The sequence below is a fragment of the Charadrius vociferus genome, unplaced genomic scaffold, assembly GCF_000708025.1.
Source record: "Charadrius vociferus isolate BGI_N301 unplaced genomic scaffold, ASM70802v2 scaffold158, whole genome shotgun sequence".
Taxonomy (NCBI): Eukaryota; Metazoa; Chordata; class Aves; order Charadriiformes; family Charadriidae; genus Charadrius; species Charadrius vociferus.
The window spans coordinates 4320499-4338620 of NW_009661372.1; the positions used below are offsets into that span (position 1 = coordinate 4320499).

An 18122-nucleotide genomic window follows, 5' to 3' on the forward strand; every position below is an offset into this window, starting at 1 on the left:
ATTTACGTTTACCTAGTTTTGCTACTCTGGAATATAAACCAGGAGAAAAGTCAGCCAGAACTTTTTCACAAACATGTACACTATGCTTTGTGGATTTTTTTTAAGAAAGCAGGAGACCTTATTATTTGTGCATGAAAGTAAAGTACCACAGATACCCCACTGCCATAACTCCAGTCTACAGCAGGTTTTTTTACAACAGTTTTTGGAAATATTGCTAGAAGTGTCTTGCTAAGCTTGACTGCATAGCAGAAACCATGGGGATTACCCAAACGTAATGTATACAGAACACTGTGCTGCCATCACACAATTGTGTATACTATAACTCTGTGTCAATCATTCACTCCAGAAACATTAAACACATAAAAGGGAGCAGAGAAAGTAGCAACCTAACACTTTCAAAACTCAAATAGCATTAATGGGAGACTTCCAGCTTTAAAGTGATGCTTCTGTCTGGACATATTTACCTGGCATAATTATGAGACTCTGAATAAATGAACAGGACTTTACCTGTGCTTTTTGCATGCCAGTAGCTTTACAAATAGTCAGTTTAAAAGATCTTTGCCATGGGCATTGCATAAATAATTTTATATACATAAGTATATATGTATATATATTATCTATGTGTGTGTGTACAAATGCATGTTAAACAAAAGCCCTAAGAAGATTTAAAAAACCCATAGCGTACTTCATAACTTATTTTCTAGGATAAACTATATTTTTAATTAATCACTTCAGAAATCGAAGCTGTCAGTGACCTTTTAAAATGACTATACATATACAGCACACTGTTAGATGAATATTGATTTTTTCCCCCTCCACTGCAAGCAAAGTTTAGAGAATTAGTTTTCATACTGAGAGATAATTATTAAGCTTCAATTTTGTTTCTTAGAAGTTTATAATTAGGCCTTTTGATTGTGAGGTTTTTTTTTTAGTTGTTAAGTCCAAGTAACCAAGCAACTATGTGCAGAAATCAACCTTTTAATTATATTATATACTGTAGTAGTAAAGTTTTTTTGAAGTGCATGAATAAAAAGTTAGTGAAATTACAGGAGGAACAATCTAATATAGCAATAATAGGTGCATTCACTGTGCATCTGAGAGGAGGAGGGGGAAAAAAGAAGAGTTTTCACTCATTTTGGCCTAAAACGTGTTCAGGTTTCCAGGATTCTGACATCAGAACCCAGATAACACTGGTTAGAACCATAGGGCTTTACAATAAAAGCTAAAATATTGACCATATGATGGCAAAAAGTCTTTATTTTGTGGTTAACTTATTCTCTTCTAGCTACTCTCTGATGAAGTTGGTGGTGCTGTGGAGGATGATCTCCTTCTTCTTGACAAGGATCGTGATCGTTCAGCACTGTAGGCAACATGCTTATCATAATTTTGTATCTGAGCCTCGAGGAAATCCCTTTGCTGCTGGCTGATTGTCTGGCTAATCAGTCCAGGGAGAGCTTGAATGCTACCAATTAAAGTTTCCAGTTTAGTTTCCAGAGTAACAATTCTCTTCTCAAAATCTTCGCTTCTTTCGTTTAAGTCAGAAATCATGTCATACATGATGTTTTGAGTCTGGAAGTAGAAGGATGGAAACAAAGGTTTAGAGAGACCTTACAGATGTTTTAACAAGCAGCACAACTCTACAAGGTTTTGTAAATGCTTTTGCACTTCACAAAAAAAAAAAAAAAAAAAAAAAGGTTATGAATATTATAACCATACCTAGTCTTGGGAAACAATTTTCCTTGAAGATTCAGAATAAACTTTCTACTAAATTTTCTGAGCAGAAATGTAATATATTTTGATATTAGATTTCAAGGTCTAAACGAATTAGACAAAAGACAAGACTTTTTTTGGAAGTTCAGGTGCTTAGAAATGTACCATGCTAAGCTTTGTGAACAGTCAGTTGTGTAAGCCACCAGGAGACCAAAGGCTCCAAAGCCAGGATCCATCCTTGACTTTTCTGTGTTTTCTCTCATTCTAAACACGCTCATTCTTCTAAGCAGAACACAAGTGTTGCTCATCTGCCTCCTCCTTAAACTGACTGGATTTTTGTTAACTGGCTGCAGTAAGAGCAGTTGGGTGGATTGTTTTAGAAATGTAGTGCAAGGAGTAAAAATGCCATTGTATGCTTCTCTACTTCTGCGTTTCCCAATCTATCTATCTGCCCTCTACGAAACAGTGTCTGGTTACAGCAAGTATATAGAGCGTACTTTAAAATGCCATAGTGGTCAGTAAAAACGTAATCTGAAATGTGTTATTTCATAGAGACTTGGAACTGGTTAAAAATAATGACTCAATTTCTCCCTCTGATAGACTCAGACTTAGGATTTGACTTAAACTAGAGTCAAAACTGGATGTAAAACAGTAGACAAACCGGTTGAAGTTTATAAATCATCCAAAGGGAATGAAAATTAATTGAACGACTGCCTGCCTGAAGGGTAAAGCACTTCAGTACCAGATGAGTGTTGATAACCCATTTCTCTGCCCCGTTTCAAGATGCTAGCATAACCCTTGAAAGCAAAGTAGTCTACATTAAACAGTATCTGCAAATTCCTTATCAGTTGCCAGAAGCATTAGACTGAAACATATTTTCAGCAACTGAAGTTGTCAGGTGGTTCTCTAAAGCAAAAGGGGAATGAACACTGAAGAGTTTAAGCTTTGCTTTTATGCACTTTAAATTGGAGAGTTTTGAGGTACATGAAGAGGTGTACAAGAAACTCTTCGGAGAAGCCCATTAATGCCTCTAACGTAGCCTCAAATTAAGATCAAAGTAACTGTTAAATACTGAGGTCTAATGTGAAACCTGGAATGCTATCAGCTCAGCCCTCTAACTCTCTACTCATTATTTTATACTAATGAAAAATTACAGCAACAATAGACAAGCAGTTTGCCACTGAGTAGCTTCTTTTACCTCATCTCAAATGACTTAAAAAAGATTCATAAAGCCTTATGATATGTTGGCAAAGTAGGCAGCTATTATTCATTATAAAAAATTAAACAAATGCAGACCTAAATTTACTTGTCCAAAGTCACTGCTGCATAAGACAGCAGAATAGAAAACCAGAACCTCTAATTCCAGTCTGCGTGAGAGCCTGTGTACTATGGTCCCTCACACGACAACCACTATCACCGGACAGGAAATCTCTTTACTATGCAGCACTACACTACTACAGCTCACTCACAGTTCAGCATTTACCATGATCACTGCAGTCACTTCAGGAGCTCTCAGGATCAGCCTCTCAATTGCGGAATGTTTTTCAAATGTATAAAAAAAACCCCAATAAGGTGCATTCAAACTTTGGTCAGAGCCATAAACAAGGTGTTTCATTCAGTGTTACCACAAAACACACACATATTTTCATTTTCTACAAATAACAAAATTGTTAACAATATTTGCATGTATAACGTTTAACATTTTCACTTGTTTTAACAACAGTAATTGCCTACTAACCTTTGCCAGGTCCACCAAAGTGTTGGCTTGATCATTCAGTTTTCTTTGTTCCATTTTTACACTTCTTAATCTAAAAATTGGAATTTTAAGTCAGATTTTTTTTTGTGTATGTGTTCATCTTAGGATTTCTAAAAAGCATGCACAAAACTTACAAGAGCAAATAACTGCATGGACAATGCCTTGAGTACTTTGTGTAAAGTCAGAATTGGTCATGTGCCTGCTACAATGAGAAGCATGCTTCTTCAACACCGCAAAAAAGGAAAGAGCAAGGAAATGTGATGTCCTTGAGAATACCATTTGCCATGGTCAAAGTTGAATTCAAAAAGGGAGATAACAATTTATCCAGACTATATGAAAGAAAGCCAAAACATTCCTCAAAGCCTCAGTATCGTGACAAGTAGATATAGGAAGAAACATAGAACAACTGGGTTTTTTTGTCATTGATGTTGTAGCAATCAAGAATCTTCCCATGCCTACATGACTAGATACAGGTAGTAGCCCTGTTCTGTCGGAAATGGATTGGGTTAGCAGGTGTTTGAACCTGATGGAAATACAGTGATAAGTGAGTTTCTCATTACTTTAAACAGAACTTTCATCTGACCAGCAGCTAAATAACCAACATACTTGCCAATACATCTGATTTTCTTACTTAATTTGTGAATTTAAATAGGATTGCATTTTAAACTTACATTAGACATTCCTTCTCAATCTGCTATTCAAACTACAGCATTGAAAAACTACGAAAGAAGCAGCAAAGGTACATTTTTCTCTTTGATGCCTACCTATCTGCATTATTATTAGTTATGCACATTCTTTGAAAGATATATACATGACCATTGTTATGTGTTCCCTGCAACAAAGTCCATGCTTTTCAGATTAACTAATAGACGAGTGCTTTGCAGATGTGATTTTCACAAATAAGCAATTTCTCTCTTAAGTATGAGTTATTTGTTCAACATTTCCCAACAGAGAAATACTTGGACTTTCCATGACTTTTCTGGTGGCTGTTCTTAGCAGGAAACGGCATTTTTCAAAAGCAATATATCAATTTACAATGTGTGATAAGATACCAGGCAATCTACTAGTATGTCAAGGGCCAACCAAGCTAACAATTTGGTTAGCTGTCAAATGAAAATAAGTTTGACAGCATTTTATGGCAGGTGGGTTGCTAATGCATACTCTGCCTATTTCTCAGTGACGGTGTTAGAAAGCTACTTTAAAGAAAGCCTTCTTGGAGATATTCCAAAATCAGAAAGTTTCTGTTCATATCTTTAGTTACCGAGCATTTCCTTTCATATCTAGGCTAAGCATCATGAGAAAATAAGTTGTGAAGAATGAAAATTCTTTTAAAACACATGGAAATAACTCTGTTAAGGTAGAAATCAATCGTTCATAGAAAGTTGACATTCCAGTGGCTTGTTACTGGAATGCCACATGCTCTTCTTCTCCTGGAGACTTCCTTCGGAGCACAACATAAATGCAGACAGTAGGAATGCTGCTTTCAGAGGCAATGAGCTGGAGCTATTCTAAAGCAAAAACAGGGAGGAGTCTCCAAGGTATGGAGTTATATCACTACAGTCTCAGAACAGAATAATTGCTCAAATGATTTGACTGGAGAATAGTAACCCTAGTGTTTGGTGAGCATCTCTCAAATAATTTGCAGAATATGTGTTTTCTGCTTTTCTGAAGATTCATTGACTTATCTGTTTGTGAGTTAGTATTTTAATTATACAATGCCAAGAAATCCATTGTTTTTCTAGCAATACAAGTACCAGCTGACACCAACATGATAATTCCTCATGGTAACCAACCCAATACCTATCACAGACTGTAAAGTTGTATCTTTAGGTAATGGCAAGTCTTTAGCTGCAGCAGCTGGATTTAAAGAAAACTGTCAGACTTTCGTTCCTAAATTCATTATGAGAAAATATGAAACATCTTGATTTTATGAACTTCACTTATCACAGCAAAAGATCATGATTCTGGATCGCGTTTCCATGGCAGCAATCAGACCACCGAAGTTCACAAATAAAGACTCTTATTTTTTGCATGCAGACAGTGGTAAATTCTGCAAATTTAGAAAGGAACAGCTTATACAACTTACTTCCGAGCTCTATTTGCATTTTGTTGAAATAAAAAGACAAAACAAAAGAAAACAAACTGTAAAATATACTAAAACAACCAAATGAGCACAGTGGGCTCGATTCAGCAGGTGGGAAATCCAAGGGAGCTGCTACTTCTTTCAATCAGTAACTGCCTGAGGTGGAGTCTAACTCACTCACTTGTATTCATGGTGAAGGAATCTGCAATAGCTTCAAACCTTCCCATTAACTACCATCTGTAGATTTTCTTGTTCATACAATACATAAAATGGATTTTAATACTATCATTCAGAGTGATGATTTCACCTTCATCTTATTTAGTGTGCATGAGAACCTAAAAAGACCCAGACCAGCTGAAGGCAGTTTTAGAGCCGTGACCGTGGGTTTTGAGACTGTTATCATGATCTGCTCTGGTTTCTTGTATAAAACTGGCCCTGAAACTTCACTCCTTTTACTTCTGTCTCCAGTGAAATGGTTGGAAGGTGACGGAGGGGGACCAATAAAAACCTAAGAATCCAGAAAGATGGAAAAGAGCCATATACTACCATGAGTCACTTGAGAAAAGTTCAAAGATGCAATGGGAGAAAAATAATTTGCACCCACAGCATAGCAAGTCTGCTACAGCTGGAAGAAAGCAAACTGCTAGAGCAACATTTTCATCCATGGCACATTCTTCAGTATATTGAGAAAATGATCCTTTTTTTTTTTTTCGCAGAAGTACAGAAGTTTTGCTAATGGGATGCAAAGCGCTAAAGGACAGAGGGAAATGCATTATTAACAGAGCTGTTCAAAGTTTGGCTGGCACAGCTAGGAAAAAATTACTGCTGCCATCTTCTTCACCCCACCTGATTAATGAATTTTTAAGGCAGGTGCAGAACAACACTTTACATCCTGTGAAGCTCTTCTGGGCTTGAATGATACATAAAGCTGCAGATCGAGCCTGCTGTGCTTTTTAGATTCTTCTCTGAACATATGTGCACGCGTGCACACACACACACACACATACAGACACACACACACAAAATAAATAGCAAAGTTAAAACATTAAGGAATAACCTTTGCAATCAAGGATTCAGGTACAGCAATGGAGGCACAGGACATGTCATCCTCTATCCCAGAACCCCTGCCACTCCTCTCTGCCTCCCAATCCTTTAAGCTAAGCAGGATGACCATACTGGGAAAATACATACACTTTTTATATCCACATAAAAATGCCTTGACTTTTGCCATCTTTTTATTCCTTCAATTATTTCTGCAATAGCACAGTAACATTTAATCCTGCAAGTCTGCTAAATATAATATAGTAATCAAGGTTTATAAAATACTTTGTATCTTAAGCTTAGCTACCCATTGCTTTAAAACATTGCTACAAAACAGTGAAACAATAATTGTTAGCCTAAATTTACTAATCAGGAATAGCATAGCCAGTAGGACCAAGGAGATGATTTCATCCCTGTATTCAGCAGTGGTGAGGCCGCATCTTGAGTACTGTGTTCAGTTTTGTGCCCCTCACCACAAAAAGGACATTGATGCACTGGACCATGTCCAGAGAAGGGCAACGAAACTGGTGAGGGGTCTGGAGCACATGTCTTATGAGGAGCAGCTGAGGGAATGGAGGTTGTGTAGCCTGGAGAAAAGGAGGCTCAGGGGAGACCTTATCGTTGTCTACAGCTACAAAGGAGGTTGCAGAGAGGTGGGAGTCGACCTGTTCTGTCAAGTAACAGGTGATAGAACAAGAGGAAACAGCTTCAAGTTGCGCCAAGGGAAGTTTAGATTGGATATTAGAAAGAATTTCTTTACTGAAAGGTTCATCAGGCATTGGAACGCATTACCCAGGGCAGTGGTGGAGTCCCCATCCCTGGAGGCATTTAAGGGTCGTGTAGATATAGTGCTTAGGGAAATGGTTTAGTGGTGGGCTTGTCAGTGTTAGGTTAATGATTGGATTAGATGATCTTACAGGTCTTTTCCAATCTAAGAGATCGTGTGATTCTCTGATTCTGTGATAATCTGGTCCTTCCTTCCTGTCTTTCGTGCAAGATGACACGTAGTTGTTCTTTTCCTGATGGATGCTTCCCTCACATCTCCTCACAGGTGGGCTCCGACACAGCCCCACACCCAAATGCTATCAAACGTCAGTGTGAAATTAAACTTACTTAATTTACCTACATCTCCCCAGTTATTCATGAAAACTAGCTTCACAGGCTGTACAAATGGCTGCCTCGGGCTTGATGGGGACATCAAATACAGCAAACAAATAGTGGCATGGGTCCTGACCATTACTCAAGAAGTCTTTGTGGTTCCTAGGAACAAAGGTATCTTTTTTTTTCCCATATAGTCCAAGGAAGAGTAACCGAATCATTGTGCAATTCTGCTGGTTTTCACATGCTTTATGACAAATATGTATTAAGAATTTTAGATAAATACTTACAGTCTGGCAATATCATAATTCAATTTAATCCTACTACTGGTTACAGTTTTCAGGCTTGTTTTCAACCCTTTAAGATTTCAGTAGAGGGGAAGAACTCATCTGAATCATGTCAGAGGTGCTCAAAGGTCACACAACTGTTGGCATATACTCCCATTTTCTAGAATGGATGTCAAGGATCATAGCTGACATACCAATATTTGATTTTATGCACTGAGAATATATGGCGGAGAGAAGCAACTGATTGCATTTGGGCTGTCCAACGATGCTTGATGCATGTTCTTTTCATTAATCACTACATACATACTCATAGGCTCTGTTCTATCACATCATTCTGATTTTAAATTATTGAAACATCTACTACAAATGAAATTTTTTTCATTTTCTTCTGTCTATTGTAGCATGTATCTTACTACCTGTAAGCCAACATGTAACAACAAAGGATAGTCTCGGTGGCGAAACACAAAAAAAAATCTTAGCTAATTCAGGAAGCATAGGAAACTTCTAAAAAAATATAGACAAGTTTGATTTGCCCCATATTGGACAGACACAGCCAATATAGTTTTTTATGTTTTCATAAACAGGTAATGCAGTAAAACCTCATCTTTGTCTTACTCTTAGAGAAAAATCAACCTCAAGAGCAATGATCTATGAAGGGGAAGAGAGAGAGTGGGGGAGGAGAGAAGGGAGAGGGCAGGTTGGGACACGGGGACTAAGTGTGACTATGAGGGAGAGGGAAACTAAGAGACAAAGCACTTGGAGAGAAAAACCAAAGCAAAACAGTACTTACTGATGAATAGCTTGCAAGAATTTTCGTTGATGTTTCCTTACTTTCGCATGGTCTATCTTTTTAACCAGCTTTGTACTTTTATAAATTAACCATGTTTCCCTGAGTACATTGGCCGCTGCATTTTTCACCTGTTTAATAAAAGAAAAACACCAGGTTGACAAAAGTAGCATCATGTCACGTTGTTTCTTTTCTGGTATAAACCCTTTCTAAAGCACTTAAGACCCTGCCTAACTGTGAGAAGTGGGTACACCAAGGAGCTGCAGCACTGAGGGCAGAAAGCAATAACTGGACCAAGGGGACAGCTGAGCAATTTCCGTGTTACCTCTAAACATGCTATTGGGACCATCTCTCTTTTCATTGGGGAATAATTTGTTCCCCTTTAAAGAGTTAGTACCGTTTGGTGTTTATGGCAATATAAATTACAGTGAGGAAATACCAATGCATTATCTGTATGGTAATTAACTAAACGTATTTAATAGGATCATAAAATTTCCTTCTTGTTCTATGGTTAGTACCTCTTAGTTCTTTTAGCATTTTAACAATCTTTTAAATTTCCAGAGCTGTTTGAACATACTTTTTTTGTTTATATTTTTATTCCTGTTTCTTTGTTACCATTCTGTGAGAAGATGAAAAAATATCTTGTCAATCAATGTAGCTAGTGTTCTATTTCATAAGTGCTTTGAATTTTTTCTTTAAATGAGGCTTTCTATAAAATGTTAAATGTTAGAGTACCTACAGTTTTTTCTTAGGCCCTACAAAATTTTCAAGAATGCTTGAAAACAAAAGACAAAGAATTTCAATGCAATGTTGATTAATGACAGAATGACTAGGTTACTTGCAAAGGAAAACCATCCTTATTATTCATCTTTATTTTCTCTCCCTGAAACTTCATATGCCAGTCACTGCAGCATTAGAGCTAAATCAATGTCTAAGTAAAGGCATTGCAGGAATGCCATGCAGTAGCTCTTCCCAGCACAAGGTCCTCACCTTGTACCTGTAGGAGTGTTGGAGAACCTTGGTCCTGACTTCATTGGAAGCACAACCTAATTTTAGAGACTTCCTCACAATCTCTACCTAGTCCTTGCATTTGCATAAGGTATGGCTACCTTCAGGCTGTGAGGAAACACCTCTAGCATCTACGTAACCAATTTGTGACCTGATGTGCATCTCACATTTGTTTGCTTGGTTGGATTTTTATGTGCTTTGAGTTTCATGAGTTTGAAGCTACCAAAGCACCACTTGTATACAGTATTAGACTGATACCTAGATTTATATAAAGGATAGCTCAATAAAATACATTTTAAGAGGCACAAATGAACAACAGATTCAAAACCTGCCCAATCTTTACAAAACCTTTCTCCCCTCCTGAGGGACATTTTGAGCTCAGCTGTCAGATGGCACTAGAAAAGTGCCTGTGTTAGGAAGGGACAAATTGTTGTCTGTGGTCTAGTATTAACAAGACCTTAACCTGACTACACCAGGAGTGTAGATCAACAAGTTCAGACAGACATCTCAACTCAGACACCCTTTATACCTACATAAGAACTGCCTCCCTACTCAGCCTTAGCCATTTCCCACCGTGACTGCTTAGGGGAGATACAGGCTGTTAGTGGTGACCAGCATAGAAAGGAGGGAGCCAGCACAACCGAAATGGTGTGCTGACGTGTCCTGGAAACACCGCTTGCAGAGACACGACACGGCTCTCTACAGCAGAGGACCTGTGGCAGCGCAGCACTGCACCACTGCATGGAGCTGTGCTGAGGCAGCCAACCTCCTTCCCACCCGGAGCAGAGCCGTGGTTTCCAGCTCAGGCGTCGACATCCCTATCCGCCCATCAGTAAGGACAAGCTCTGTTGAGTTCCTCTTGTGAGTGTAAGGACCTTCCTCTCCATATTGGGTCTTCTCAATAGCGAAGATTAAACAAGTTGAGTGGACTGTGCAGCTCCTACCCATTTCCTTGTTCCCTCAACGCTGTCCTGTTTTATTTCAATAAAGGATTTCTATTGCCTTGTTTGTTGTATTCTTTCATTTGCCAAGACATTAGTGTAATTTAAATTGTATTTCATAAGGAAAAGTTTAAAATACGTTTTTCTGAATTCTAAGGATTTCTAAAGAGTTTTTTTAAATAATCTCTTCTAAAAATATTATTATCTACAAACACCTTTCAAGGCACTTCAGTACTGTGTGCTGCTAAGTGAAAAGCTAAGTGAAAAGATTTTATATATTCTTCTCATATGCTGCAGGAAAGTGCTTTAGTTTAATATAATAGTCTTTAGTTTCACAGCATTTAACTGTTGGTTATAACAATTATCTTCCAGCTGCAAGGACCCTCTACAGAAGAATATTCAAATCCTCAAAATCTGCTGAGAACTCACAGTTGCCCTCAATTCAGAGAAAAGCTCGAGGCATTCAATTCCTCCTCCATGCAAAATCACACCCTTGAAAAAGTTCAGAAGAACGGAGCAGGAGACTATTTAAAACAAATGCAGAAATAAATTAACACACATTTCCTTTTCAGTTGTGAATATAAAGTGTGACTTACTCTTTTAGTTAGCTGGGTGTCCATCATGAAATTATGCACATGTTTTTCAGCTTTGGTAAGTTCTAACTTCCTTGCCACCACAGCTACCACCAGTGCAGTGCACCCAGCACCCTGAAAACAATAAAACAAACCCCCAAGGTGTTACCACTGCATTTTGCAGAATTTTTAGTGGAAGTTTCTCCTTTGCTGTAGAAGTATGGCAGGCATCAGGTGATTCATCCCTGGTAAATATAGTGAACACGCTACAGCTATTTCAGTTCAGAGTAATAGGAAAAGTCAGTAATTACAGGCTGGTAAACTGTCAAGGCACCAAAATAATTAGTGATCAGCGTAATTTAAAAGTTCTGTTTTTCTTCCTGCAGGGGTTTAAAATTTGAACACGGATGTGCATAAACACAGGGGTTATCCAAACAACTATTAAACCCCAAAATATTAGTAAATAAATACAGAATACCCTGTTCTTAACAATTGTCTGAAGGTTGCAGCACTTGCTAAAGAGGAAATAACATTAGATTAGTATTTAGCATATAAGAAAAGAATAGTTTCTTAGGATTTTCTGTAGGGCCTAAAAATAATCATAAATTCAGTATTTAATCACTTTAGTATACTTCCCTGTTGTTTTCTGAGTCCTTCAATGATCGTTTCCTATAGTATTTCTGCATCTCTTATGAACATTTGAAACAGCACACATATACAAGACCATTTCTTCAAAACCTGGATGGAGAAAATATCGATTTTCTAATTTGTCCTTTGTATATGTATGCATATGCATGTATATACACAGACATGCATGGTCACAACAGGCCAAAGCCAGTAGGTACCTGTCCCTTTGAAATGACAGTGCCTTTATCAGCATGACAGATTTAAATGGTTTTTTTTTTTGAGGGGGACAAAAGGAAAGAAGGCTAAAATGAGCCAGGTAATGCGAAGCAGCACCTATTACCCACCTCTAGAGGTATCATTTACTTTACACTACTAATAAATTCTGCTGCCTTAGTGTTTTTTCTTTTCAACAAATCTTTACAGGTTCTTTTTTAAAAGGTACAAAAAACACATTACAGATACTAGGCTGTGTTTAACTTGCAGGTTCACCCCAATCTAGTTGTTATTGCACCTTTGTCAATTACTCTCCAGTACAAAGCAATCTCTTGCTGCACATTGAAGCTTACCACATTTTAATTCACAGAGCTTTCTTCCACTTTCTGTATTTCTCCCATTAAATCACTGTCTCTCCATTCCCCACCTCTGTAACTGCATTAATCTCTCCAGAAAATCCAGAAGAAATCTCTGAATCTAGGTTCCAAAATGCAAATTACATGAATAAACACATAGCGAGTACAAAATAAATTAACTCATTGGAAACCCTTATTCACATAGTGTCCTCAAAAAAATGAATCTGCTTCTCTGCTTACTTACTGAGGCACCCAGTGAATTTTGTGAAAGTCTCCAATTAATTAATTCTCCAGTCCTCTGGTAGATTGTTCCAAGAAATCCATCTGCTCCCTCACAAACACCTAATTCTCTGCAATTAGTTCTCACCTAGCAAAGCTTCTATCCCCAACAGCTTTCCACATTCCCTTAATGAGTGCCTTGTAATTTTGCTACATTTCCTGCTTCTCTCCTGTCCTCAATACTAAGGTTTCTAACTTTGCTGTTCCCTCTGCCTCTGTTCTCCAACCCTGTGTACATGGACCTTCACAGAAGTTTACCTGAAGTCTTGCTCTCTCCATGAGATGAGCCAAAATGGGACTATACGCTCCTTTGCTTTTCCACATCCTACCAAGAGTTAGAAAGTAAGAAGACCCTGGAGGTATTTAAAGGACAGGTAAATGTGGTGCTTAGGGACATCATTTATTGCTGGTTTTGGCAGCGTTACGTTGATGGTTGGACTCAATAATCTTAAAGCTCCCTTCCAACCTAGACGATTCTATGATTCTGTAAGACAGCCAATGCAGCTCAAGGCTGAGCACTTCAGAAATGCACTGAGTCTTCTCAGAAAACCAGTCAGGACACACTCTACCATATGCTCTGACTCCCCAGAAAACAGACAGCTCTCCTTTGGTCTCCTTCCTGTGAAGAAGGGCAGGAGGGAAGTGCTAATATGCAGAAGACTTCTCTGTAGGCAAGTAAATAAATAAATTACCCCATACAATGGCAAGAACGTGAACGGGAAAGCAGACATCTTTTGGCCCAATATGTCAGAATAACCAGGGCCAGGTGTTGATTTAATGACATAACTTGAGTTCTGCCTGCTTACAGCAAGGATGCAGACACCACTGGCAAAGTAGCACAAAACAGCTGTTTATGCCAAGTTACCAGAAGAGAGAAATATTAGATCCCCCTTCCCAGGCCCCCCAAAAAAGGCTAGAGGAACAGTGACAGAGAAAAGGAATTTGGTTTGAAATTTGAATAATTTGAAATTATTCCAGCCTTTGCTATTAACTCTCATGCTTTTTCAGAGTGGCACAGCAGTTATAAAGGTCAAACACTATTAAAAACAGTAGCTTTATATTTCACATGAAAGACACTGCCTGCAGCAGCAGAATATTGTCACCAGCAAGCTATGACAACCATCTCTATCATATGGTGTATATGCACTGCTATCTTCCTTATCTCCAGAACAGCTTACTGCAAAGGCAAGGTATTCTAGATTCAGGTTACCCCTCTTGGCTTGGTGGGACATGATGGGATCTCAGGATACCAAAATGAGCTTTTTTAGCATTTCTGCAAAAGAAGGAAGTATTATATTATCTGCACATTTACGTTTTGCGGTACTTTGAAGGAAAAGAAATTATGCTCACTCTTTAAACAAGTAACAGCTTACAGAAATAAGACTGAAATACCACTTAAAGTACATGATGCTAATTAATATTCTATGTTAGAGTGCTCTGCACTATTGGCTCCCCTAAAGATCTCAGCATCCTCAAAAATACTAATAAAGTGAGAATTATTCCAAATTGCAGAAAGGAAATAGAGGCAATACATTTACTTTAAAATGGTAACATCATAAGCATCATACTTGCCATGTTTTTGAATATCTTGATTCACATGAAAATCAGTAACATGAATTCAATGAATTCATGCTCATATGCTCAGGTTTTTTTCTTATATCCATACTACTTAATGCAGCAGCTACTTTTTTATTAAAATGACTTAGGCTAAGTAAGAGCACCGCAATAATTATTTCAGCTGCAAGAAAATCTCTTTTGAGAATAAAATTCTAAAAAGTCTTGTACTTGATTACTGCATTTTATAATTTCCAACATCATTCTTTTTATACTGTTTTGAAGTAAATAATAATAAATCACTGCTTCAAGTTCTTGCTTAACTTTCAGGGGAATTATTTATCATAGAAAGGAAATGAAAAAGGCAGGAATGTATATATTTTCAAGTATCAAGACAGTAATTAATTCTATATGGAATTTGTGCTCCACAGAAAGCCCCCTGTCTACCTCTTGCATTACAGAGTTATTGTAGTGTACTTTGGCTTGGTAAGCAGCCTGATTTTAAGGGCACTCAGGACTTTCAGTATGCCAAAATTTGAGGAAAAACAGAATGAAAGAATGAATATTAATAACGTCTCCTCATCAGTCTACTGCAGCTTTAGCTAGAGACATGTGTATCTGAAAGCCACCAACTTCTACCCCATTGAACAGTCCATTCAAGGTGTGGCTAAAGTAAAAGATGAAAAAGCAAGAGTCAGATTTCAAAGAGTTAAAAAGCATCAGTTTGTGCTAGTTAGTAAACATTCACACCTATGTAAAAAGTCTGACTTAAGACTATTCCACAAGAAAGGGAAAAAATGGCCAAAAAATTTAATTAATTCAGATTTTCAGTGATTTCAATCAATTTGAAAAACAGAAAATTCAGCCTTTCACAGTTTCTCAAAACTGCAGAATTCTTCTTCTATGCAGAAAAGTTTTGTACGTGTTCACATGAAATGAAGCATTTAACAGTTACAAACTGTGTTGACAATTTAGACACAGCTGTCAAAAACCTGGACACAAATCATTACAACACATACAGTGTATCAACTTGGGCAAGCCAAAGTTAGACTATATTGCTCATTTGCTCCATTTAATGAAACAGGTAATAACAGAATTAACCATCCATTATTTTCAAGTGCTCTATAATCAAGGGTTTGTCAGCAGCCACCGGTTTTAAAAGCTGATCTACCTGAATGCTTCTGTTTTCCAGAAAGCATGTACATGCTGAACAAACTTCACTAAACCAGGAGAACCCCTTAAAGATCAGAGATTTAAAAATGTGCATCTCTAAAATGACAAGACCAGGACTGCGCCAATGAGCTGAGCAACGCCTATTTTCCGTTTGCAAGGATCTGAAGATGAAGCACATGAACCTCATCCTAAATGTACACTATTTGTTGCTTGATATGAAATGGTGCGTATTAGTCTTCAGTAAAAGCAAGAAGTCTGAAAACAAACATGACACAGCCTCAGTCTTTCAGTTGGGCCAAGCAACCAACACTGGACTGCACAGTGGCATCAAATCTCTGATGGTGATGTACAACTTACATTTGTGACCAGGACAATCTTGAAGCATAAGGTTTACAGCCATTTACACTGGTCAGAACTCACTTTGATTGTCAATCTGTTTAGTTGCTATTCTGTATAAAAGTATTTTGATGTATCTGCAAAGAACTTTAGGACATTCTTCACCTCCTTAATTCTAAACATGCTTCATTGGTCAGGAAAAGAACGATGTTTTAAGTTCAAATGTTCATGCAGGTAAGCAATAGCCCATGAAAGCTCTCCTTCAGTACCCTCTTTGATGCATAGAATCTAAAGTAAGTTGCCCTGACAGAAATTAAATCTATGTGGGTATTTGACTCACATATGTACCTAGGCACTTGTTAAACACTAGTAGGCTAATTATTTTCTCGGTTACACAGGCCTAAATGATGACTGATGTTCCTTAGAAAAGAGAATAGAAGAACAGACTGAGTTGAGAGAAAAAAAATAAATATCAACTGGCATTGGCTTTTTGTCATGAAGTCCACACTATTTGAAAACAGCAAGAAAAGAGAGGTGAAATTAATTGTATTTTAAGTTATAGTTTGAATTTAACAACTGAACAAAATGCTTAGAAATGCCCTTCAGAATAAAATAACTATTGCTTGGTGTTATCTTTCCCTTTACCCTTAGGCATCATAGACTGCAACCTTCCCTATCTGTCTGCACAGTCTCTCCTCTTGGCACTTAGTTCTGAATTATTGCAAGCTTCCTTTCATCTGCTTTAACAAAGCAAATTATCTCTTTCTTAGCCATTTCAGAGATTGCTGCAATGGCTTCTTTGCCTGCCATTTTTACTATGTTACTCTGCTCTGTGTCCATCTATTGCCTTCTCTGTGGCACCACATATAGAATACTTGCCCTCAGTTGCAACATTTCATGACTCTGGGCTCTTCCACCTTATCAGTATGGAAGCAATGGATTTCATCTCTAATAAGCCCTTTCAGACAAAATCCTTTGCATCATCTCTTGACTTAGGAAAAGCTCCCTGGAAACATGTACAAATCGAATAAAGTTTTCTTTCAAATCCCTCCTCTTCTTTTTTAGGATATTACTTACTACAGAGCCTAGCAAAACCAGTGGAAGTATTTAAGATTCTCGTGTGCCAAGATCACTTTTTTTGATGCTACATAATGCTTCTCTGCTCCCCACTCTCTTTGCTATATGGAGATGGTAAACTGTTCAGGAATTTGGACTATATGTTTCTACTATCTTTATACAGTATTGGTATCAATAGGATCAGGTGTTAAGAGTCCTGAAGTGCTACAGAAAAATAAGTAACAATAAATAAAGATAGTAGGTCTGTATTAAACAATTATACTGTACACATCATAATACTAGACCTGACTTTGCCTTTTTTCTCCTTCAGATCCTGCTCTGATTTACTGAGATTATGTATCAATATACTTACTCTATACCAGCAGAGATGCCTTTAGCAGTCTAATCACAGTCCTCTGTCCTTCACTGATGCAGCCCACTCTGAACTTTTTGCTGTTATCATCAGAACCACCAGACTAAAGCTGACCAACTTAAAGTTACCACAGAGGATTTTACATTATGGTAAAGCACACTAGACATAGACATGGCAGCTACAGGGGAAAAGCTGGTGCTGCCCCAAGTATCCGATGAGGGCGAGGCGATGAAGTCTGGATCAAGACCATGCCTTTGCTGCTGCTCACAAGTGCTAAGGCTGAGGGTTCACACTGGTGCAAAACGCAGTGATTGGCAAAACTGCAGGGTTCAGGCTTCAATAAAGTCTAACATTTACATCATAGAATCATAGAATCATAGAATGGTTTAGGTTGGGAAGGACCTCAAAGATCATCGAGTTCCAACCTCCCTGCCATGGGCAGGGACACCTCCGACTAGGCCAGGTTGCCCAAGGCCATGTCCAGCCTAACATGTTCATTACATCTAACATTCTGGTAAGGACCCAGTTTTAGGAATAAACAAAGAGAGCTGCTTGTAACTCTTCAACTAAAGGGTTATCTAAGGCAAAGAATGGTTAGCACTGTCTGCTAAACCGCACTGAAAACAGCACTTGGTCAGCAGAGAACTCTGTACTCCTCTAAGCAAATGCCTCTGGCAATTCCACTGGGTTCTTTCTTTGGTAAGGTTACAAAATACTTTTGCAAGACAACAATGATTTTCTGCAACTGCCTGCAGGTCATATATATGCCTGGAGGGTGCTATTGGTGAGGAAGGAATCAACACTGTGTATCGATGTCTCAGCTGAAAGTCTCCTGGCAGCTTTAGTTTACTGGACTGGAAGTGAAGTCTTTA

At 38.0% G+C, this 18122-nt stretch overlaps 1 protein-coding gene across 1 annotated transcript in view; it reads right to left on the reverse strand.

Annotated features, from left to right (window-relative positions):
• Window positions 1-851: 851 nt before the first annotated feature.
• KCNN2 (potassium intermediate/small conductance calcium-activated channel, subfamily N, member 2) overlaps window positions 852-18122 on the reverse strand; it is a 75529-nt gene continuing 58258 nt past the window's right edge. The window contains exons 5-8 of the mRNA XM_009893809.1: window positions 11308-11418; window positions 8766-8893; window positions 3449-3518; window positions 852-1569 (exon numbers count right to left, since the gene is read on the reverse strand). Coding sequence (XP_009892111.1) covers window positions 1282-1569; window positions 3449-3518; window positions 8766-8893; window positions 11308-11418 — 597 coding nt within the window. The 3' untranslated portion in view covers window positions 852-1281. The remainder of the gene's footprint in view (window positions 1570-3448; window positions 3519-8765; window positions 8894-11307; window positions 11419-18122) is intronic.